The 23,768-nt window shown below is 36.3% G+C and overlaps 1 protein-coding gene and 4 long non-coding RNA genes across 5 annotated transcripts in view; all 5 read right to left on the bottom strand.

Annotated features, from left to right (window-relative positions):
* Positions 1-2,488: 2,488 nt before the first annotated feature.
* The window catches only part of LOC134823196 (uncharacterized), a 175,476-nt gene continuing 154,196 nt past the window's right edge, over positions 2,489-23,768 (bottom strand). Inside the window, exons 18-19 of the mRNA XM_063834582.1 lie at positions 3,466-3,577; positions 2,489-3,270 (exon numbers count right to left, since the gene is read on the bottom strand). Of these exons, the coding sequence (XP_063690652.1) occupies positions 3,140-3,270; positions 3,466-3,577 (243 nt within the window). The 3' untranslated portion in view covers positions 2,489-3,139. The remainder of the gene's footprint in view (positions 3,271-3,465; positions 3,578-23,768) is intronic.
* Positions 11,325-12,021, bottom strand: LOC134823242 (uncharacterized). Its single transcript, XR_010161269.1, has 3 exons — positions 11,935-12,021; positions 11,569-11,674; positions 11,325-11,438 (listed from the first exon to the last, which is right to left on the bottom strand). It is a non-coding gene; the product is annotated as an uncharacterized LOC134823242 (long non-coding RNA).
* LOC134823241 (uncharacterized) lies at positions 14,412-15,133 on the bottom strand. The gene is made up of 3 exons (XR_010161268.1): positions 15,041-15,133; positions 14,752-14,905; positions 14,412-14,532 (listed from the first exon to the last, which is right to left on the bottom strand). It is a non-coding gene; the product is annotated as an uncharacterized LOC134823241 (long non-coding RNA).
* LOC134823240 (uncharacterized) lies at positions 15,314-16,463 on the bottom strand. The gene is made up of 4 exons (XR_010161267.1): positions 16,348-16,463; positions 16,051-16,163; positions 15,781-15,927; positions 15,314-15,403 (listed from the first exon to the last, which is right to left on the bottom strand). It is a non-coding gene; the product is annotated as an uncharacterized LOC134823240 (long non-coding RNA).
* LOC134823244 (uncharacterized) overlaps positions 22,330-23,768 on the bottom strand; it is a 28,086-nt gene continuing 26,647 nt past the window's right edge. The window contains exon 2 of the long non-coding RNA XR_010161270.1: positions 22,330-22,813. This is a non-coding gene — a long non-coding RNA (uncharacterized LOC134823244). The remainder of the gene's footprint in view (positions 22,814-23,768) is intronic.

Raw genomic sequence — 23,768 nt, 5'->3', positions numbered from 1 at the left:
ATCAGCGCCAGTGCCGTCCCAAACCAAGCTGACAACATTTATGAAAACGCCGCCGCCTCCAACGATGATCGAACGTCTGAAAGTGTAAGCAAAAATGAGTTTCCAGCTAATTCAGACGATAATGCAGAAATTTGACTGTGTGAATGAATTTTGTAAGTGTAACGAAAGACTGGTTTTATTTGATACTGGGTGTCCCAAAAATGGCGAACAAGTGATCACTGTTGATAACATAAGAACGGTTTGAGAACGTTATTAATCATTTATAATTGCTGTAGGGTATGGTCTCCGGAGATCATTGATCATGAACAAATTTGGAGACCTCTCGTTCATTCGATAAAATTGTTCGCCAATAATGTATCACTATCAGTAGCGTAGTTTTTAGATTTTCTTCATTAATTTGTTCATCTTACTATAAATAAAGCGAGACGATATATATGTGTTTATCCGTGCCATTTTACTGACACCACGGCATCAACTTTAACGCGACTTTCCGCAAAAACCGTAAAAGAGATACAACTTAAACTTTTTTGACCGGGTTAAATGCTTTTATGCTTTTCAAATCAGCATGAAAAAATAAAAAATTTGCCACGGAACAAGAATTTTAGTGCCCAAAATTTGGATTTCCAAGTGGTGTCAAAAACGCGATTTAAATAGGTAATAATTATTTCAGTATTTACAGTAGTTTCTCTAACTCTTAAATTAGCAGATACAAATGAGTATAACATATAAAAACCAATATCTATTTACAAACTACAGATACTACTATACTTGGAAATGTGCCGTCGCTAATTATTGAATTTTATCTTTTTATACATAGCTGATAAGATTTTCAATGCATGTAAAACTATGCACTTACTGCAGTACAATATTGTTTCGACTCCAAAGTAGTGTGCTGTTTTTTGCACATGGGGGCCAATCGAAACAAAAATACGATTTAGAACTGGCAGATGCTGAATCAGCAGATCGAAGAATCTTTAAATTATTTACTATTTTTATCGTATTGCCGTGTAAATTTGATTCTAATGCTAATTCTAATATTTGAAAATCCTGTCTTTAAATTTGACTCATTTGGGTCACCCAATAAATTTAGAAAGCGAAAACGTGGTGTCAGTGAAAGTAAAGAATTATTGTCGTCCGGAGGACGGGTACGCTGCTAGTGTTAGCTAATTTGTCATTGAAAAGCTTAAATTGTGACTCTGAATCCAACAAAATTCTTTTAGTTTTACTCACAGATGACTATTTGTATTAAATTTAAATAATTGTAACATGATATATAATATATAATTATATATGAACAGACCTGAAAAAAAACTGTTTATCGTTCAAGTACAATGGTGTAAGCACTAGGGAAGTCGACAAGCGAAGTCGACTTACAATTAAAGCTCAAATAAACTTAATATTTTAATACTGATATTTTTACCAAAATACATAGTACAGTACAATATATTTTGGTAAAGATATCACATTATCAGATCAAGTCCATTTTGTACTAATTATTTATAGTCCCCCGATTCCACATCGTTGAGGTATTTTTAATCATCACCATTATTTAATGACGAAGATCAGGGTCCGTTTAACCCCAATTCCTAAGGGCAACATCTCACATCAAAGCAAGTGCTGTCATGAAGGCCACGTCAATGTCAGGCTCAATTGAGAGGCGGATCAAGCCGTGCTTATTACCGCTCATACGAGCAAACAGCTGATTAGTTTCGCCATCGTATATATTTACGTTGTTTGTTCGTTCTCGTGTACATGTCACAGAGCATTTCATCATTATTTCCGGCTTAGAATTGCTGAAGAATTATCATTTGTTTAAAATAGTTTTAATGAAAGATATTACCTAAGCTTGTAAGTGTTTAACTAGTTTAAGTTAACCTACCCGAAATCAACAAACTCTCTAATTAATTTGACCGTAATTAATTATAAGCTAAAATCATCCAATTACTGCAGAACACTGTATAGATTTAATTTCTCTCTGACTCTCTGAACCTGTTATAATCATCAGTGACATGAACGTAGCATTTCATGTTCCTGGTAAAATGTCTGAAGGCCATTGTAACCCTCCGTTGATTCATACCCTCACCAGTGGCAGTACAATTCATGTGCCATTATACTTTAAACTTGACGAAATCTCCTTGGCAACGCGGGGACATAGTCATAAAAACACTACAATGTTACCAAAACTACATGACTATCTAACATTTACGCTCACGCTATAAGTATACTATGATTATTCATAACTTTGGTTGTGATTGATATTGTGATTGCTATTTTGAAAACTTGTCGTTTAGAGAATCCAAATACTTACAAAATAGTCGTTATTGTCAAATAAAATCCTTAATTTCTACAGTACAACAGTGCTAGATGAGGAAGAGAAATTAAAACATAACTTTTTTTAAACAAAGCTTTCGACTAGTACTGTAGCGGGTTTCTAGTAAATTATATTCGATAGTAATATCTGGCCAGCAAATTAACATTATGTCGAAAAAGTCGCAATCATGTCTGAAATTTGGTGGCCCCCGTAAAAACTTCACTTTGCTAAGTAAAAAGGAAACTGAAGTAATAATTATCAGGACAACAATAGTATAAATCGATAAAAAGTCTCATACAGTCCGTAGAAAATTGTAAAAACCATTTAAGTATAACTATTAACAAAATTTAATTAAAAATGAAATAAGCTGTAATATTCAATGGCGTAAGTCATGCGCTGAGTGTCCAGAAAAATTAGCTAATATTGAAATCAAACAGCACCGAAAAAGAAATCATGCCGTAGCTTCCTTGTTACTTGTCTACGATTTCCTAAGGCTAAGGGCCCGCATGTTTTCCAATCTTGAACTCCTGTGTTACTTGGGTAGCACAAACGGTGTTTGAATTACGCCACTGATACGATTACGGTTCTACGGGTTTATTAACTTGTTTCCATGTATTAAATCGATGATAACCAAGGGACGTAATCGGTTGTAACAAAGCCGTTTTAAAGGCTCAGAAAAACCAATAACAGCCAAATTATTACCGAAATACGGTACATAGATAAAATTCACATTTTAATCGGTGGTATCGAAATAACAAACCCAGTCTCGGAAGGAACGACACAGAATTAAGTCCCAATCTCATTTCACTAGAGAACAAGTTGGTTCCTTCACACAAACTGTTTTCTGGCCATCAGGGCTTCAACAGCTCTCTCAATCTCAGCTAGGAGTCCAGTAAAGTGCCGTTCAGTGGAAGAGAGGTGGTTCACATGTCCCGGTTCTACGAGCCACACAAATGCGTCTGAAGACAGGGGGGTTATATTATGTGATTTATTATTGGTCAACTGTTCACAAATATTGGTTAAGATCTATAATTTATTGGTCAACTGTGGTTGGTGTTACTGGAAAACAAATAATACATATTCCGAATAATGTCTATAATAAATAAGAAAGTTGTCATTAAGAAGGACTATTCTAGGTAGAGATGGTAAATTACCACTAGCAGCGATGTTGGGAGCGTAGTGAAGGTGGTGGACGGAGAAGGACTGTATCGCGGACACCAGATCACAAACTGCCGAGAAGTTATTCTTCAGCTGGGACACCGGTACCTGGAAACATAACTTAGCTATACGTGACATAATAATAGTAGTTCACCGTGAGGATCTGTATATCTACTCAACCACAACATAATTATATTTATAATACCCTCCGACCATTCAATATTCTACCCACGTTTAGCATACAGTACTAGCTCAGTTTAATAGAATTTATCTTAACAATCCATGTTTATTTCCGGAATTAGGATGTTCAAAGAAAAACTGAAAAACTGAAATTTATTTACGATAATCCAAAAACTTTTCGCTTTCATTTCAAATTTATCATACGCAATAGCATAATGTTTCTGTATTCTGTAGCTTCTTCTGTTATTGAGAAATTTAGAGCGCTCTATTTTTCAATATGCTACACTAACCGAGAATTTCGGATAGAAAACATTTTCACAATGAGTATGACTCACGAATTAGTGAGCTCAAAGGAACAATGAAAATCTGAATATTACTTGAAAAATGTTTCACTTCTATTGGAAAGCTTAAATTTACAATACGCAATAGCTGGCATATAATGTTTCTGTCGAAGTCTGTAACTTCTTCTCCTATTTGTGTAATTAGAGTGCTTTATCTGTATGACAATAAAATAAGACGGATAAAAATTAATAAATCTATCCATTTATTTATCTTAAAACTAACGATTCACGAACCTAATAAAATCAAAAATCTTAGATAAAAAAGTTATAGTGAATAGAGGGACTCACTCCTGAAACAGATAAATAATTACAGTTTCGTATTTGCTACGCATTTGAAGCAATACCATTAATGGTTACGTAGAGTGGTTGGAAGTGTAGTGTCATTTTAGCCAGAACTTTCTATTCGCCCCCATCACATCTTTTATGAATTCTGTGTGTTGACTGTCGAGCCCGAAATACACCCCATATAAATAGTGCTTTCTAGTCAGGTTTATCGAACAGACTCAATAATATAGGGAAGAAGGATTTTATCAAAGAACTGTATGCTGGTCAGCATATTCGACCAATGTTTGTGGTTTGATATGGAAAATGGAAGGAATCAACGAGTTATCCTGCCTTGAGAATTGCACGGGTAAAATATATTCGCATATGCCTAAAATCAATAAGTTGGCCATCTACTGCCATCAATGCCAGTTGTTTTACTGCCTTCAACACTAATAAATCTAAATAAGATAAGCTAATATTGATATAGAGACTGGTCTGTTTTGCAGGGAGGAGTTAGCGGAGGCGAGGAAGCAGATCAAGGAGGGTAAGGCCTATGGTGATGATGGCATAGCTCCAGAGATTCTCAAAAGAGTGGACATGGACGACCTGATTCTAGAGTTCTGTAACAGCGCTCTGGTTGATGGAAAAATCCCTGATCAATGGCGGCAACTCAACATCGTGCCTGTGCCAAAGAAAGGAAATCTAACTAAAGTGGATAACTACAGAGGAATCGCTCTTACGTCCATTGTTAGTAAGACCCTGAATCGTATGATCCTTAACAGAATCAAACCAGCGATGGAGAAAATCCTGAGGATCAACCAAAACGGATTTCGGGAGGGACGCAGTACCACCAGCCACATTCTGTGTCTAAGGAGGATCTTGGAGGGGGCTAGAGACAAAAACCTGACCGCCCTTATCTTGTTCATCGATTTTAAGAAGGCCTTTGATAGCATTCATAGGGGTATATTGATGAAGATACTCCTGGCATATGGGATACCAGAGCCCATTGTTAGGCTGATAGATGCTATGTACAAGGACAGGGGGGAGCCAAGTGGATATTTGTAGATATTTGTAGATTAATGTAGAATGGATAATCCACGAAAAAAGTGGATGACATTCTACAAATTTATACATTTATCTCCAAAAATTCAGTAGAATTTCTGGGCACATATTTGAGATTACATTTTTTGTAGATAAATGTAGATATTTGTAGATTATTGTCAATGGATAATTCACGAAAATTCTACAAATTCTACAAATTTATACATTTATCTCCAAAAATTCAGTACGTAGAATTTCTGGGCACATATTTGAGTTATACATTTTTTGTAGATAAACGTAGATATTTGTAGATTATTGTATGGATAATTCACGAAAAAAGTGGATGACATTATCCAAATATCTACAAATATCCACTTGGCCCCCCCCCCCCCCCCCCAAGGACACCATGGCACGAGTCATCACGGAGGATGGTCTGACTGAAGCTTTTCTTATACTTGCTGGAGTTATGCAGGGAGATACACTGGCGCCCTACCTCTTCGTGATTGTCATTGACTATGTGATGACAACAGCACTTAGAGGCAAAGATCTGGGCTTCACTGTCAACCCCAGAAGAAGCAGGAGATACCCAGCAGTTAAGATGACAGATGTCGACTTTGCTGACGATCTTGCACTGGCAACAGACACCGCAGAGCAAGCGCAAGATCTTCTCCTCAGTGTGGAGCTGGCTGCTAACTCCGTTGGACTTCACCTCAACGAGAGTAAGACGAAGTACATCAGAGTCAATCTCTCTGAGTCTGACTCTACCGTCATTAAAGCAGCAAGTGAGCAGGAGATAGAGCAAGTAGATGACTTTGTCTACCTTGGAAGCAGAATAATGAGTGCGGAGAAGGACTTTGATGTTAGGAAAGCAAAGGCATGGGGGGCCTGTCATCAGTTAAAGACAACCTGGAAGTCTAGAATGCGCAGGGACTTAAAGATCCGTGTCTTTCGAGCAACGGTTGAGCCCGTACTCCTGTACGGCTCTGAAGCTTGGACGATAAGCCAATCCATGACTAAGCGGATCAATGGATGCTACACTAGAATGCTCCGGATGGCCTTGAACATACGTTGGCCACAAATCATCAACAACAGTGATTTATACGGCAACATCCCCAAGCCATCAGCGATGATAGCCTCCAGAAGAATGAGACTGGCTGGACATGTAGCCAGGCATGACGACCTTCTGGCAAACCAACTTCTGTTCTGGGACCCTCAGCATGGATACAGGAGACCGGGGAGGCCCCACCTTACGTTTCTGGACATGCTAAAGAAGGACACCAGCCTTTCCTGTGTTGAAGAGATAAGATCTGTTATGCTTGACCGCGACGTGTGGCGAGGAATTGTAGTTGCTCGGACCAAGAAGCCGACTTAAGTCAGTAAGTCAGTAAGTCAATATTGCCTATTTGGTTTCAGCATGATAATTTTATAATTTCCAAAACTGATAAAATATTACTTATTAGGGAGCAAAATTACCTCGTCTCTAAAAAATGAATGCCAAACGTTTTCGTCGCCCCAAAAAGTCCGAATTTCTTGCCCAAATTGTAGGAACTCAAATTATTAACCCAAATGTTTTGACAAACAAATGTTTTGGGAACTAAGATATTAAGCGCATCATATTACCAAATTCTTTCATAACGTAGAGTGTTGTTCAGGCATAATTATATCTATAACAGATAATACCTTCGTACTCCTTTGTGTGTCACCTGATGATAACCTGTTTCCAGCAATAAATGTTACCAAGTAACATTGCGACACGATTTGTTATATAGTGGCTAGTTACACGTTCTTCAAACCTTTAACATCGTATTTTATTCAGCAATTGTTTTCATTGGACTTATTCAGTATACATACTTCCTTCAGACATAATATCTTAGGTTTCATATACCAAACCAATTGGTTCTGCCAGCCAAACAGGGATACTTTCCTATTTTTAAATTGTTCTATGTTGTTTCTGTTCTCTTTTCTTGGTTAATGTTAGTTAGGATCGACTTAAGTATATCAAGTATCACATAGAATTTGAAAGATGTTTTCGGGATTGTTCACTTATAACGTAAACCAGATTAGATATCAATTTAGTTTTTTAGTTTTACAAATATTTTGCAGAATGAGCGATTTGGTTAGGAAAGCTTGCGGCTCCTGTGACAAAAAAGGACCAGATTTACTGAAATGTAGCGCCTGTAAATCAGCTTGGTATTGTAATGTGCAATGTCAGAACAAGGACTGGAAAAGCCACAAACAGTGCTGCAGAAAGTTCGGTACTGAGGCACAGAAGGGGCCTGAAACGGGGGAAGGACAAAGTTCAAGTGAAAGAGACTGCCGTGTTGTCGCCGTTTATCCAGAGGGGGTTCCTCCGGATGGGACTTTAACAAATTTCGATCATGTTACAGGAAAAGTGACACAGCACCAAACATTGCACAGAGATATTGGAAATGATGTTGGAAATTTAGTCGCTACTGAAATGGTCATGATAGTAAAAATTCAATCCTCTATAGATTTTACGATCAGGCCGAGTTTATGGGTGTACAACGAATCTAGAGATTACCATGTCTACATAAAAGGACATGACCGGTACTACGATGCAATAAATGACAAGGTATTGTTAGAAGGACTGCCATGTGTTCATAAGGATCCTCGACTCAGAAAACTTTACGTCAAAACTCATCTCAATTCGGACTCATCTCTAGATATTTACCTGGACAGCACATATAATATTAAAAAGTGGTAAACTTAGTCACTGTTTTATAAATTATATTTATGTTTGTAGTGTTATTTTGAATATTTGTTTTGTTCTAGATTGAACTAAATTAGCATACAGATTCAGTACCTAACATAACCGATTATGTTAAAATTATAGTACCTAACTCAAACATAACCGATTATGTTTTTACTAAAATTATTGTAACTGTTTCTTTGTACCTATACATTAACATACTTTTTCAGATATATCTTAGTTCTCATCTACCAAACCAATTAAATTTTAAATATATATCCCAATTTATTATTCAAATTAGTTCCCGAGTCGGAATTCAGTTCGCCCTCCGGATTCCAATCTGTCGGAATTCCACAGTGGAATGGCATGGATATTTTTAATTTGAATAATAGTGACGACTTGACAGACTTAAGGTATTTAGCCTCGAACCGCCAATTGTGGAGAAATTTATTTTAAATTTGATTAGTTCGATAATTTCAGTTTTAAGTTCAATTTTTTGCATAATTTTTGATTTTGATAAGTTCAGTTTTAAGTTCCATTTTTTGTATTTATAGTAAGTTTTCAGTTCTACAAGTCTTTTAAGTAGACTTATCAGGTCTTTAGGAGGGGGGGGAGGGGGGAGGGGGAGGGGGAGGGGGAGGGGGAGGGGGAGGGGGAGGGGGAGGGGGAGGGGGAGGGGGAGGGGGAGGGGGAGGGGGAGGGGGAGGGGGAGGGGGAGGGGGAGGGGGAGGGGGAGGGGGAGGGGGAGGGGGAGGGGGAGGGGGATATATCAATATAGTAAGTTCTAAACATGATTCATCAAACAATTAATGAACACTAGTATTCGATCATGAATTGCTTTAAAAATGATTTTGGACACGTTCCATTAAAAATAAGCAAGCTCTGTCACTACTTTATTGGCCACGGCGGTGAAATTTCGGGATTAGTGGAAGATAACACTGTCGGTCTCCTATATCCTCTGGAAGATTATAAGTTATTTTGAGGCTAACTTTCAAAGGCTCCGGAGAAATTTTTTACAAGATGGAACAGCTGATCAGAGAAGATTGTTGTATTTAATTTCTCAAATATTGGGTTTCATTTTTGTAAAATTGAGGAGACGAAAAAAAATCCCCAACTACCATGATTTAATTTGGGGTACGAAATGTTTCGGTAAAAATTCCCATATTTTCGTTCCCAAATCATTTAGGTCACCGGAATTAAGTCGAACATAAATATGTCTCATAAGGTAAGGAACGCTTATCGAATGTGATGTCTAGGGCATGGCACGAAAAGACAAGTCGTTTAAAGCTTTTAAAAACCTACAGGAGTTTCTTTAACATATAGAACAATTCTATTCAGTTAATATTCAGTATTTATAGTTCATACTGTATATGGATACCAGACTTCGATGCAACTCTCAATAAAGAGACATAAACAGTTTCATGCGCAGATTAACGTGATTTACAGAATAGCTCAATGTTCAAAACTTTAAAATTTGTCTTCAGAATAAGATAGAAACCTAGGCTTTCATTGCCGTGGAGAACTCACTAATTGTTCCATCCTAACAGGATAATACACAATAAATCTAATAACTAACTAACCAGTAATAACTAATAGAGACTTAAAGTACTGAGCAGGTTATGTAGGGATTCCTATTCAAGTTATACAGGGGAACCTAGACTGGGAGTTGAGGAGGTAACTGTTACGTTTGACAAGCTGTCAGATGGCTGCTAAGTCTAAACGTGATCATTCAGTTTATATTTTTGAAACTAATTTTTTCTGTACTATTTGTTTATTTCTCGAGTTCTCTGTTGAAAGCCTTTTTGTCTATTATACAGGTTATTGGTTTTAAGTAGGTGAAAATTTCCCCCGAAAGGCTGACAGAGACCTCATTTTAAAGTGATCTCTTGATTAAAGGTTTAAAGTCCTCGATACTTTTTGAACCTACACTTACTTACCACTCAACTCTCATTATTTTCGAACGTTAAATAAAATTATTATCAATAATTAATTTAAGAATTCGTATCAGGAGCCAGATTTTAACATAATCAATAAATCACACCGTGAATCACCATTAACTCTTAGATTAAGTAACTAATATCTCACCTGAAGCACAGATTTGTCGAATCTAGCAATGTCAGAGCGGGGTTCAGGTTTAGGGGACGTTTCTCCGGTGAACATGGCCAGTCTCATATCGATAGGGGAGGATGGCGGAGACTTGGAGCCTGTACAGATACTGGTTACTAACTAATAGATTTAATAATAATATAGGTTAATTAAAAAGTTAAGTTAGTTAATTTATTAGTTAAATATAGAAATAAATTTCATTATTTCAATCATCGACAGCTTAATTTGGTTAAAAATGTTAACCCAATTAGTAATGGTATTATGTCATGGGGGTGATTTTCGGAATCAGCGTCCGAAAATACATCGATTCAAATAGGTTTCAACTGTCGGGGGCTCTTTTAGAAAAATCTCGAAGATCGATCAGTGTAGACTGATTTAGCACACTCAGTTTAATTTATTCAGCAGAGAAATAACAACTTTTTGTTGGAAAAAGTTATAATTTTAATCAAGTAATACAGTAAAACTTAAAATTGTAATTTACAAAACTTTCAGTTGAACCTGAACTAAATAACTAAACAACTAAACAATTAAACAACGCACAAAACAAAAATAAAGCAGAAAACATGGTTCTAGTAGTAGTAGTTTACTTGTTTTACAAAATTGTAGGTTTATAACCAACCATTACCAAGACGCGCGCCGAGTTGGACTTGTCGACGGTCTGTGAAAAAATATTCTACGAGTATCACCCGTTAAATAAAAAAGTACAGTTCTGTCTGTTAAACCAATCACAAATATAAAATAATTTGCCATCATAACACATAGCAGGATTGATTAAGTTTCAAAATATTGTACCAGGGTGTTTGATGTTAGATTGTGGATTGCAATTGTTTTGATTACCTTTACTGGGCCGCGCTCAGCCTGTCATTCCGCCAAATCTTTATTCAAATCATATGTTAATGAACATAATAGCCTGGGGTCCTCAGGTAATGATTACCTGAGAAGTGGAAACCTCAGGCTTTTGTGTTCATGAGCACATGAGGACCAATTGAAGATAAGGCTAATGGCAGGCTGGGCGCCGCCCAACATTGTTTTGAGAGTTTTATGATAAAAACTACCTCAAGAATAAAATTGGCTCCAACATCAAAACAAGAATAAAAATATGATCTATGATTTGAACCTTTCAATCCCAGTTTATGTTTCACAGAGTCAATGCTCAAGGGTAAATTTGTTCAATGACTCTTAGACAAGGACTAAAATCAATCTTAGTGTGATATGAGCCAGTAGATGTGTTGCAGATCACTTCCTTCGCGTTCTCGTTCATTAAGACAAGGTCTTCGTTGATACACGTGACGACATATTTGTAGTCGTCGGATTCAGCAATTTCAACCTGAAAATGACATCCTTGACTCACTGAGTATGTATAAAAAATGGACTAATCAACTCGGGAAGAAGAACATATTTATATTCAAGTTTTAAACTGAGCTTTGTACATAATATTACATCTGTATAAAACTGACCTTTTTCAAAAGTGTATTCGGAGGCGTACGAGGTGGTTTACAGCGTAGTTTGATCTTTAGGTTCGTCTCGTCAGTACTGAATTCGAATCCAGTCTCCAACTTGATCCTGATAGTGATATGATGGGTCATTCAATTTGAATACATTTGTAATACTAATTAATGTAGCCACTACTACTAGCCAACAACAGACGACGTTAATTTGGACCATGACTGAAGTGGAAGATGAAGTTTGAACCCAATTCAGAAAGTTTCTTGACGGCAAAAGAATTCATGATCAAATGTATAATCGAGATTTAATGTACAATACGCCGTTGAATGGATCATTCAAGGAATTTCTAAGCTAGCACAGTTCGAATGACTTAAAACCTGAAACTGTAATGACCACCGTCACAAAAGTAAACGTCCTCCAAACGATGTGAGATTGTGTAGGGACCCGATACTGCAGAGAAGTCTGGAAGGGATACTGGAATATCCTTATTCCCTTCTGAGAAAGATATCACTATAGTTACAAAACACAACTAACCTGTATTTTGTTTTTTTAAATCTGTACATAAACCGGCTGTCTCTAAATTTGTTTAATGCATTATTTTACCTGTACTATACTTTACTGTACTATATTATCAATTTATTTAGTGTTGTCGCCAGCCGCAGCTATACTATATACTACTAGGCCTTCTGACTTCTGTTAATATTTTGGTAGAAGTTCAAACAGTGAACCACACAAATTAAAAAATGTTTAAAAATGTCAATGAAAGTGAATTGTAACTGAAAAATTACAACAAAGTACAAACCTTTATAGTGAAGGAATACACTCAATGACTTTATGTCTCCAAGGACTGACATTGTAAAGAATGCAGTCGACCTTTCAAAAACGGCCTTTACTTTTGAAATTGTTGCTTGAGCTGACTTGACGCATATCATGTCACATGTTTGCTGTTGACCCGAAAGGAAAATTACTGCTCTGTAGTCTGAAAAATAAAATAAAAATAGACAACTTCAGATATAGAAATGCATTTTTTAATTTAATTTTGCATTCTGGGTTAAAACTTTATTAACTTCTAAAGATAGTTTATTCAAAGATCGATGTAATAATATAGGTTACTAGTGCCTGTGTAGATACAAGTTACAACGAACATAGTAAACAATAAAATGATAACTATAACATCCTAAGATTAAATTATTGGAGAACCTATCGCATTTCTATACCTGTAACATCGTTAGAAGTCAATCTCTGAATGTAGAGTTTGGTAGACATCACACCTTTACCATCGATTGGAGAGATAAGTGTACGGTACTGCCACTGGTGATCCGATGGAAGACTTTCCCAATTTATTGACCCTCCATCTAGTAGTAATTATTAAAGTTTTTCAGTTTTGATCATTCAAAAAGTATTATCATTCAAAAATTACTAACATATAACTACGAACATAATTACTGAAGTAAAATTAGATAAAGCTTACTTACTTCTTTTCTGCCATGTTATCCTGACGTCGGATAAGTCTCTGGCAGTGAAATAAGTTGTCAAAATAGCTGGTCGTCCCACTGTTGCCAAAACTGGTGTTATGACAACTGCTTCACCTAAACGACGAGAAAGTTTACAAATGATATCCCAGAAAAAAGACATCTATAAATATCAGTATTACTCGAATTCCTTTATATTGTATCAATATAGTAGTATTTTGTATTCATAATATTATTAATCATGCAAATCAACATATCATTTATTTCGTTATTCGAATCTTTCGTTGATTATGGAACACAATATTGCAGGGAAATAATCAGAGACCGATCGAGAAAGTGTAGAAAATTAAATTATTGATGGAATTATCGAGTGGGAATCATTTTTAGGACGTTGTGTCATTTTCCAAAGCATTAGGTAGAAAAGTTCAAAATAATGGAGTGCTGTAGGAACACAGAAATACTTGCCGAGCAACGAGAATTTCACTGTAACTGTAAGAGATTCTTGGACTGAATTCTGGATCCGGACGGAGTAATCACAAGTACCATGTTGTGAAACTAAATCATCTTTTGAGCCTGCTTCTATCATAGAATCAGAACTGAAAATAATTGAATCAATGATTTAATCACCCCTCCTACCCTCCTCCCCCTTCCCTATGAGATAATTAGGGAGGAATAATGCATCACATTAACCCATACTTCATCAGCCTTAAATCAACTTACGTTAATTGTGTCCGTAAAAACGAAAGTAGGATGGAAGCTATTTTTTTGATTGATAAATAATTTTAATCTTAACTTGTACTTTCTAAAGATGTTCTCACCTGCGAATGTGATAAACTTCGGTGAAGATTAACCCATCGGTTGAGATTTTTGAATCTGTCGATTTACTAACAGGGTTGACCTGAGATATCGATAGTTAGAATTCAGTGTTATATCTAGAACCTACGATCTTCACGAATGGTAGAACAAATGAAGCATGCCAGAAAATTTGTTTGAAATAATTAATTCTCACTCACAAGATCAAGAGAGCAATCCAAGTTCCTTGACAGCGGTGCTGAAGGTGCATGAGTTACAAAAGTCACCACAGCTCCTGTATCTGGAGTCAGGACTATTAAATCGAGGTCGCTGTCTATCCTTATTTCGTTTAGATGACTCATTGGTGTATCAATGATTTGTCCTGGGTTCGAGAGTTTTTTATTTAACAAAACTTTGAGGTTCTGCGTAAAGGTCATAAATCTTTAACTGACATGTTTCCACTTGAAAATTCTTTTATATTTAATGAACTAAATTTAAGGGAAGCCTGATTGAGAATTTCTTTCTTTACCAGTGCTGTACTGGGCCCGGCAATAAAGATTTCCAACAGCTGCTGCGGAGTGAGCAACTATGATTTTCCACTGGACCGTTGTAGTGCCATAAACTTTCTCCATCATTTTGAAGATGATAACATCATGGTGCTTATTATAGGTAAAACCTTTATTGTTTACAAACTTGCCATCCAACTTCCACCTTCGTGTTTTGACATTTTTAGTAAACATCGTATTATGATTTAACAGGACATTTAATTTGGATAGAAGTGAAATATATAGATATATCATGAAATTCTGGTTACTAGCATGAAAACTGGCCACAATTTTTGGTCCATAATTTGTAAATGAGATTATTGTGACTCACAAAATATTTTCCAATCAACTCTTTAGGCTGTCTAAGCCCATAGCATAAACTTACCGCAAATTATTCAAAATAGAATTAGTCATGTTAAATGGTACGGAACAGGTGACTTCTGATTCAGTCCCTGTAATGCCCCACACAGAATTGGGATATTGAGTCCCACTGACATTCACTCCAATCAAAATCACTTGGTTGCTCTGTAGAATTCGCTCTGCGATATGTGAGTGATATTCACGCGGGATATATAATCGAATGAAAATCTCTATTTTCAGTGAAATAATGTTTATACCATATTGCTGCACTCTGCAAAAACAGAATAGTATATAATTGACAAAATTAAGCTTACTGCTCGTTGTTTCTGTGTAAAAGGATCTCCAGGCCCCAACTGTAGAGTTGCTTACAATGATGCTGATTACGGAGGTCTTTGGAGAGTTGATAATATCCCTATGAGGAAAACATTTGAACAATGTTTGTAGTTAAATTCAAATCGGTTTATTTGTTATTTGATAGATATGGGTTAACAACTACTTCAGTACAGCAAAACCCGCGGTAAAATAAAAATACCTGCAAGTTTTAGTCGAACACAGAGAGTCATTGTGCTTCCACCAAAAGTGTCCTTCAGCAAACGAGGAGAAGAAATAAAAAGATTTCAGGTTGACTGTTGCTCCGTTGAAAGCTCTTATCTCTTGTTCTGGTGTCAGCGCTAAACCTGTTGGTGGATGCTATTACAAATATTGAAACTCTTGAGATGTCTACACAATCTGCACTACCTAGTCGGGTTTAAAATGTACGGTCACAATAAAAAGTAAACACGCTCACGAACAAAGAGTGCATAAATTTGATCATGCAAATTCATAGCTCACAATTCAAACCGTTCAGATAATTTTCAATAAAATATTCTTTACACTCTTATTTGTCAAATAAATCATTTTTGAAATCGATAGTGAATTCAACTGACTCATTTAAATCATTCTACGCCTCGACTGAGTAAAAGTCTAATAACAAAAAAAGGATGCAAAGTCTCTCTGATTTGTAAGATTGTTTCGAAATTAGAATGAAATATTATAATCTGTTGATTTAGATTACCATCGGTTTCTATTTCAACTTCCGAGTAAAAGTTATACTCTTGACCATGGGCGAAGACTATGCAAGTGTAAGAAGCAACTTCGTTGGGAGGGTCTAATCGTAAAATTGTTGTTGTTGTACTATTTTGTAAGGTTTCTTTTCTTGTCTCTGCAAAAAAAAGTTAAAATGTTACATATGATATAATATTGATATCAATATTTGTATAAGGCCAAGGGGGCACCAAGCTCAAAGTAGTGTTTCATAGAGTTACACAAAAACTTGGAATTTAACCTTCAAATATAGTATTTTGGTGTGACCAAGCAACTGTCAATGTGTCGGTAGGAAAGATCACAGTGCACTTCAATACTGCTGGGTCTCCTGTTCTAACATAATCATTGGTTGTACTGAAATAAGAAGTTGAATTCAATGGAAATTTAGGGAAATTGGAGTAGGTCAACATTTAATACAACAATATGATTATGATTGGTCAAATGGAGATTTCAGTTTAAGAACGTATTATTTAATTCTACGCATTCTTTCATTTGCGCAATATTAAATAAGATTTTTGAACTACATTATTAAACGTACCGAACTGTGAAGGTTTTGAGAGCCACCAAGGTATCATCATATTGATCTTTTTCTCCTACTGAAATCCTACATGTGAATAGTTGATCGCCTAACAAAGTCACGTCAGCTAAAAGGATCATAGTAGACTCCTTCATCCCATCCACGAGTGCTCCATCGCTGATAAATTGAAAGAGTCGGTAATCCATGACAACATCTACATTTTGCAACAAATTATAAAACAGCAATATATCATATATCTGTATTAGGATCTCAAATATTCTATCATTTCAGTAATCGGTATATTCCAGTAATATAAAAGATTGACATATATGGCGTGCAGCTCTATAAAGAAAAATATAAAATATTACCTGACAGTCAAGTCAGAAATGTCTGAATCATGAGAGAAAAGTTTTCCTTTGTTGTCCACCCACTGAATATGTATCAAATTGGCAGCTGATCCTTTTATTGAACAAGTCAACGTTGATGCAGTACCTGCTAGCACGTCATAGCTTTTCACCATTATCTCTGAAATTAATACATCCAATATAAATAAAAATTTGCAGTTATTTAAAATACTACAATTTATGATTCATAATCCACGATGAATGTTTAACTGCAAGTGCAAGATTCAAATTCGTCCTTAAATCAATAACTGTATTGAAAAATGAGTAATGACACTGTTTGGCATTTAAAGAACATACCATAAACGTTAAGATTGACGGTGGTATCCGAGTGGCTGGAATCAGGAAAAGAACCGGAAGTTACTCTGCAAGTGTAAGCAGTATCTTCATTGACAAGAGTTCCGTCTACAGCAAGAGTTGATGTCTGTCTCCCTCCAGAGAAGCTTCCTTGGGCAGGGGTGAACTTTTCAGCTGGAACTGGTCCCGTACTAGTTCGCCAGGTTACTGTTGCTGTTTCAATAATTCCGATGATAACACAGGATATTGTTGTTGCACAGCCTTTCTTTATTTCTTTGTTTACCGATTCAACGTCTGAAGTAAGTTTTGGTAATGGTACATTTACAAATTATGCAATTTAGAATGCTCGCATGATATGCATATTTATTATTTCATTGATATGATAATGACATATACTAAAAGTTGGCTGTAAGAAAGAGAATCGTATGGAATAAGAAAACTGCATTGCGAAATAACTTCAGTTTGAGGTTGAAGAACATACCATAAACGTTAAGATTGACGGTGATATCCGAGTGGCTGAAATCAGGTAAAGATCCGGAAGTTATTCTGCAAGTGTAGGCAGTATCTTCATTGACAAGAGTTCCGTCAACAGCAAGAGTTGATGTCTGTGTCCCTCCGGAGAAGCTTCCTTGGACAGGGGTGAACTTTTCAGCTGGAACTGGTCCTGTACTAGTCCGCCAAGTTACTGTTGCTGTTTCAATAATTCCGATGATAACACAGGATATTGTTGTTGCAGAGCCTTTTTTTACTTCTTTGTTTACCGATTCAACGTCTGAAGTAAGTTTTGGTAACGGTAAATTGACAAATTTTACAATTTATAACACTCGTGTGATAATTATATTTCGTCTTCATGATAACGATTTAAATTGAAAGTTGATTGTAATATATAAAATCGTATAAAAACAAAAAAAACTACATTGCAAAAGAACTTCAGTTGGAGTTTAAAGAACATACCATAAACGTTTAGATTGACGGTGGTATCCGAGTGGCTGAAATCAGGTAAAGATCCGGAAGTTATCCTGCAAGTGTAAGCAGTATCTTCATTGACAAGAGTTCCGTCAACAGCAAGAGTTGATGTCTGTGTCCCACCGGAGAAGCTTCCTTGGACAGAGGTACACTTTTCAGCTGGAACTGGTCCCGTACTAGTCCGCCAAGTTACTGTTGCTGTTTCAATAATTCCGATGATAACACAGGATATTGTTGTTGCAGAGCCTTTCTTTACTTCTTTGTTTACCGATTCAACGTCTGAAGTAAGTTTTGGTAATGGTACATTTACAAATTGTGTAATTATGACTATCGTGTGATAATTGTATTTTGTCGTGATGATATGGAGTTAAATTGAAAGTTGATTGTAATATATAAAATCGTATAAATACAAAAAAACTACATTGCAAAAGAACTTCAGTTGGAGTTTAGAGAACATACCATAAACGTTAAGATTGACGGTGGTATCCGAGTGGCTGGAATCAGGTAAAGAACCGGAAGTAACTCTGCAAGTGTAGGCAGTATCTTCAATGACAAGAGTTCCGTCTACAGTTAAAGTTGATGTCTGTGTCCTTCCGGAGACGCTTCCTTGGACAGGGGTGAACTTTTCAGCTGGAACTGGTCCCGTACTAGTCCGCCAAGTTACTGTTGCTGTTTCAATAATTCCGATGATAACACAGGATATTGTTGTTGCAGAGCCTTTCTTTACTTCTTTGTTTACCGATTCAACGTCTGAAGTAAGTTTTGGTAATGGTACATTTATAAATTATGCAATTATAATGCTCATGATCGTGTGATAATTGTATTTCGTCGTGATGATATGGAGTTAAATTGAAAGTTGATTGTAATATATAAAATCGTATAAATACAAAAAAACTACATTGCAAAAGAACTTCGGTTGGAGTTTAAAGAACATACCATAAACGTTAAGATTGACGGTGGTATCCGAGTGGCTGGAATCAGGTAAAGACCCGGAAGTTATTCTGCAAGTGTAGGCAGTATCTTCATTGACAAGAGTTCCGTCTACAGCAAGAGTTGATGTCTGTGTCCCTCCGGAGAAGCTTCCTTGGGCAGGGGTGAACTTTTCAGCTGGAACTGGTCCCGTACTAGTCTGCCAAGTTACTGTTACTGTTTCAGTTATTCCGATGATAACACAGGATATTGTTGTTGCAGAGCCTTTCTTTACTTCTTTGTTAACTGATTCAACGTCTGAAGTAAGTTTTGATAAAGGTACATTTACAAATTGTGCTATTTATATCGCTTGCATGATTTAAATATTGCATTTATTTATTGACGTAAATTGAAATTTCCTTCATTTCTAGTTTGTTTGAAACATTTTTTTCCTTTAGACGTAGCTACCCACTTAACAACTATCATAAAAACAACATCTCATTTGAAAAGTTTGTTTTGAAATTGATACATAGGAGCAACTTAAAATGATAAGAAATGACAGTGTTTTGACGCCATCAACCGAAGGAAAAGTAATCTACACCGCTAAAATCGCCCTTGTAACTTTACCTTAAAAAGTACATGTTATAAGTATGACGGGTGTATTTCATGAGCATTTCATATTGGAGAGAGGGTAATAACATTCATTTATGAGTTAATTTTGTGCATCAATATTTTATGAACGCAATATTCCAAAAAGCTTTAGTGTCATAATGTTTAGAATCGAGGAAAATAATTGATAGAAAATGGTCTATGATATAAAATTATACCTAGACTGATGAGCTCTATATATCTTCCGATGATAACTATCTCAAATACCCAGACATGGTTATAAGAAGTAAAACCGGCCCCTCTAATAACCACTGTGTCTCCAGTCTTACAATCAGAAGGAACGTTGTCAGGTACTGTTCCATCCTCAGAGTACACTGACACGGGCCACCGAGTGGGATAGTGAGTGCAGTAGTAACCACTTATACAGGTACACACATCTCTCGAGCATGTGTGCTTGTTATACGGGTAAGTGTGATAATTAGACTCCGTGTAATGGTGTACCTCCTCTACACAGTAGGTCTTTCCTAGCTTAGCTTTAAACCAGGTGTCAGAATCATAATATGATGTATGAGCGCGTGTGTATAAATTCCTGTCTATGCCATTAGTTGCCACATAACTAGAGCTATACGTTGATGAAATAGAGACGGATACAGGTGTTATCTCGTTATTCACTGCAGGTAAAATGTAACCTGAAATATAAACACGATAAATTATATAATGTTTTAGCACTTAGTAATAGTACTTGCAGTATCTATAATTATAGCTATAATTTATTTGATTGTCACATATAGCCTATTAATTCAGGTCAATATCATATGCATACAATCAGTAGTAATGACTTTTAAATAGAACAGTAAATAATGATTCTGTTGTAAGGTGGTGCAATACAACATTTACCTTGAATGGGTAAACACAAAAGAGCCGTTAAGATAATTGTTGTTATCTTCATGATAGGCTGGTCGCTACATAAACATTTTTACTGAAATATTCAAATCAGCCAATTGCTTTAACTTTAAGTTGAACGTTTACGCAATTTTTAAGAATCCAACTGAAACGTTACAAAATGCTATGAATCTTAGACAGATTTATAATTTTTGAGATGGACGAGTATAAATTCCTTTGAGATTCTAAATCAAAATGATGATATCGAGTCAAAGTCAGAAGAATTTGATAAAGCGATGGTTACTCTGCCAGTTCCTGAAATACGTTGCAATTAAAGTAGTTAAAAGACACGATCTACTTCTAGGCGAGACTTTTCTGCGAAATTCTAAAACAAAGCTTCTTTGTGTATAGTACGACAAAAAAAAGATAATTTCGCATTTCTGAACATGTCATAAGAGAATTAAATCTACGTCACCACCGTAAAAGTTAAGTTCACTAAAATTCCATGTGAATGAAAATGTTTATCTTATCTCACTGCTCATTGTTTCACGTTGACGGCTTCAACGAGAGTAGTTATTGTAAGTTATTACCAAGTATCGACGAGGATAATTTTTAATTGTGTAATATTCTCAGGAATCGATTAAGTTTGATGACACAATATATGTTTACATAAACCATTTTGTTTGAAGATGACGTTTGGCCAATTTGTAACAAGCCTGTGTGTTCATATAACTAGTAAGTAAAATCTACTTAGGACGTCCGTGAGGGGGGGGGGGGGGGGGGTCTTCATAATTAGGGGGGGAGGGGGGTCTTCAAAATAGGGGGAGGGGGTCTGAAAATCCGAGAAATTGGCGGACGTCCTCAGTAGATGTCCTCTAAACAGATATGGATTGGAAAAATACCCATGTTACTATACCTATTCACTGTTTTAATGATATAAATGGCATGAATTATTATGCAGCACAAATTGCTCCCTGCATACAAATTAAAGCGAGATTTGATTGTATCAGTGCAATCAACCTTTTTTACCCGAACACAACTCCTCATTCTCCATTCTCAACTGGTAGTGGTATGTACTTTGCCTTTAGAAAATTGAATTTGAAATAGAAACTACTAATTTTGATGTAGCACTACAAATTATTTGAACTGTTAGTACATAGTTTAAACCAGTGGCGTAACTTTGACTGTTGGCGCCCCCCCCCCCGCTCAGTGACGAAAAGCGCCCCCTAAAAGTTTTTGTGTCCCTGAAAAAAAAAAAAAAAAAAAAAAAAAGGTCGGGTACTTTTTTTCTCGCCCCCCTAAGGCTTTTTGCGCCCCTCTGAAGCAAAAAAGGGTACCCCAAATATTTTTTTCGCGTCGACCGAACGCTAAATTGGACAGGGAAATACACAAACAAGACGTTTTTTCAGTGAAAGGGCCTAAAATTCAGGAAAATTGCACCCCCCTTATACGGCGCCCCCCCCCTCGCACAGCGGGGTCTGCGGGGCCCTAAGTTACGCCACTGGTTTAAACAGTGGTTAATTATACACTATACAGTGCAGCGGTTGCTTATAGAGAAGAATATCGTTACAATGAATGGGTTGCACTAGGCTAGCACCAGGTGAATGCCAAGTAGATTCCAACCCAATACAAACGTACAGTGCACAGATTACTCATAGATGGGTGCTTGAGCTACAACACAAAACTTAGGTCGAAAAACTTCTTATTCATTCAATATGTAAGTGTGACATCAAGTGGCTTAAAATTTTGCTGTCTTAGAAGTTGGAACTGACGATAAGGTTTTATTATCGACGAGTTGAACTAAGATTATGAGATCAGCCGAAGATCGACAGTTTTCTTTGTGTTATATATATTAATATAGAGCATGGGCAATTTTACAGCCAGCGACTTTGTTTTCTGATATTAACTTAATATCTACACGACAAATTAAAACAAGCAATTTGAGAATTCCAAGAGAACTCTAAGTACAAGAACATGAAATTGATGGGAGAACGGTTAAACATGGATTGAACTCGATGTGAATTATATATTATTATGCAACATGCATTTGGTAAAAATCTACTGAACGGATTACAAATGTGATTTTATACTGATCAACTAGGATTGAAAAAATTTAGTTTCTATTCCGTTTTGCAGTGTGTTATCACAGACACAATGTTAAAATAACCGAGGATCAAACAAACATTTAGCTTTCCGTACTTATCATCAAAAACAAAATGAGATTGCCATGAAATTAATTGAAATCGAGCAAATGTAATACCATTCTTTTAACAACCAAATCTACAAACAAATTAATGGTACAATTTTTCGAATCGCTCAATGGACATAGAATTCAAAACAATTAATACCCAATCTAATCAATAATATTAATAACTTAATAATTTAAAACTGGCCAGTGGCGAAATCTATACTATATAATGGTCCTAAATAACACTAATTACTCGGGTACACTTTTTCACCAGTGGGGCATTTCTCGGAATCACGCCCTTTTTGACCGCACCCATTTTACTATATAACAGTCTCGCAGTAACAATTATTACACTTATTTCAAGATATCTCAGCTTCTGATTGGAGCTAAGCGCTCATCTTGGGCATTAAAATGGTCAGAATCATCATATTGAGTGGGGTAGAGCATGGTTTTAAATTCTTGAGACTTCAGGTTGTTGAGTTATTAGGTCAGATCCCATTTTTATGCTCTCACGAGTAGCGATTGATGCACTTATTTCAAGATATCTCAGCTTCTGATTGGAGCTAAGCGTTCATCTTGGGCATTGAAATGGTCAGAATCATCACATTGAGTGGGGTAGAGCATAGTTTTAAAGTCTTGGAACTTCAGGTTGTTGAGTTATTAGGTCAGATCCCATTTTTACGCTCTCGCGAGTAGCGATTGATGCACTTATTTCAAGATATCTCAGCTTCTGATTGGAGCTAAGCGTTCATCTTGGGCATTGGAATGGTCAGAATCATCGCATTGAGTGGGGTAGAGCATAGTTTTAAAGTCTTGAGACTTAAGGTTGTTGAGTTATTAGGTCAGATCCCATTTTTACGCTCTCGCGAGTAGCGATTGATGCACTTATTTCAAGATATCTCAGCTTCTGATTGGAGCTAAGCGTTCATCTTGGGCATTGAAATGGTCAGAATCATCACATTGAGTGGGGTAGAGCGTGGTTTCAAAGTCTTCAGACTTCAGGTTGTTGAATTATTAGGTTAAAACATATTTTTACACTCTCGCGAGTAGCGATTGACACACTTATTTCAAGATATCTCAGCTTCTGATTGAAGCTATATAAGCGCTTATCATGGGCATTAAAATGGTCAGAATGATCAAATTAAGTGGGGTAATGAATGTTCCTAGGGCTAGAGGTTTTAGTGAAATTT

Source organism: Bolinopsis microptera, chromosome 11 (assembly GCF_026151205.1).
Source record: "Bolinopsis microptera isolate Bmic1 chromosome 11, MBARI_Bmic_1.0, whole genome shotgun sequence".
NCBI classification, from domain to species: domain Eukaryota; kingdom Metazoa; phylum Ctenophora; class Tentaculata; order Lobata; family Bolinopsidae; genus Bolinopsis; species Bolinopsis microptera.
The sequence above is the reverse complement of the archived record's forward strand: the minus strand, read 5'-3'. Positions and strand labels throughout refer to the sequence as shown.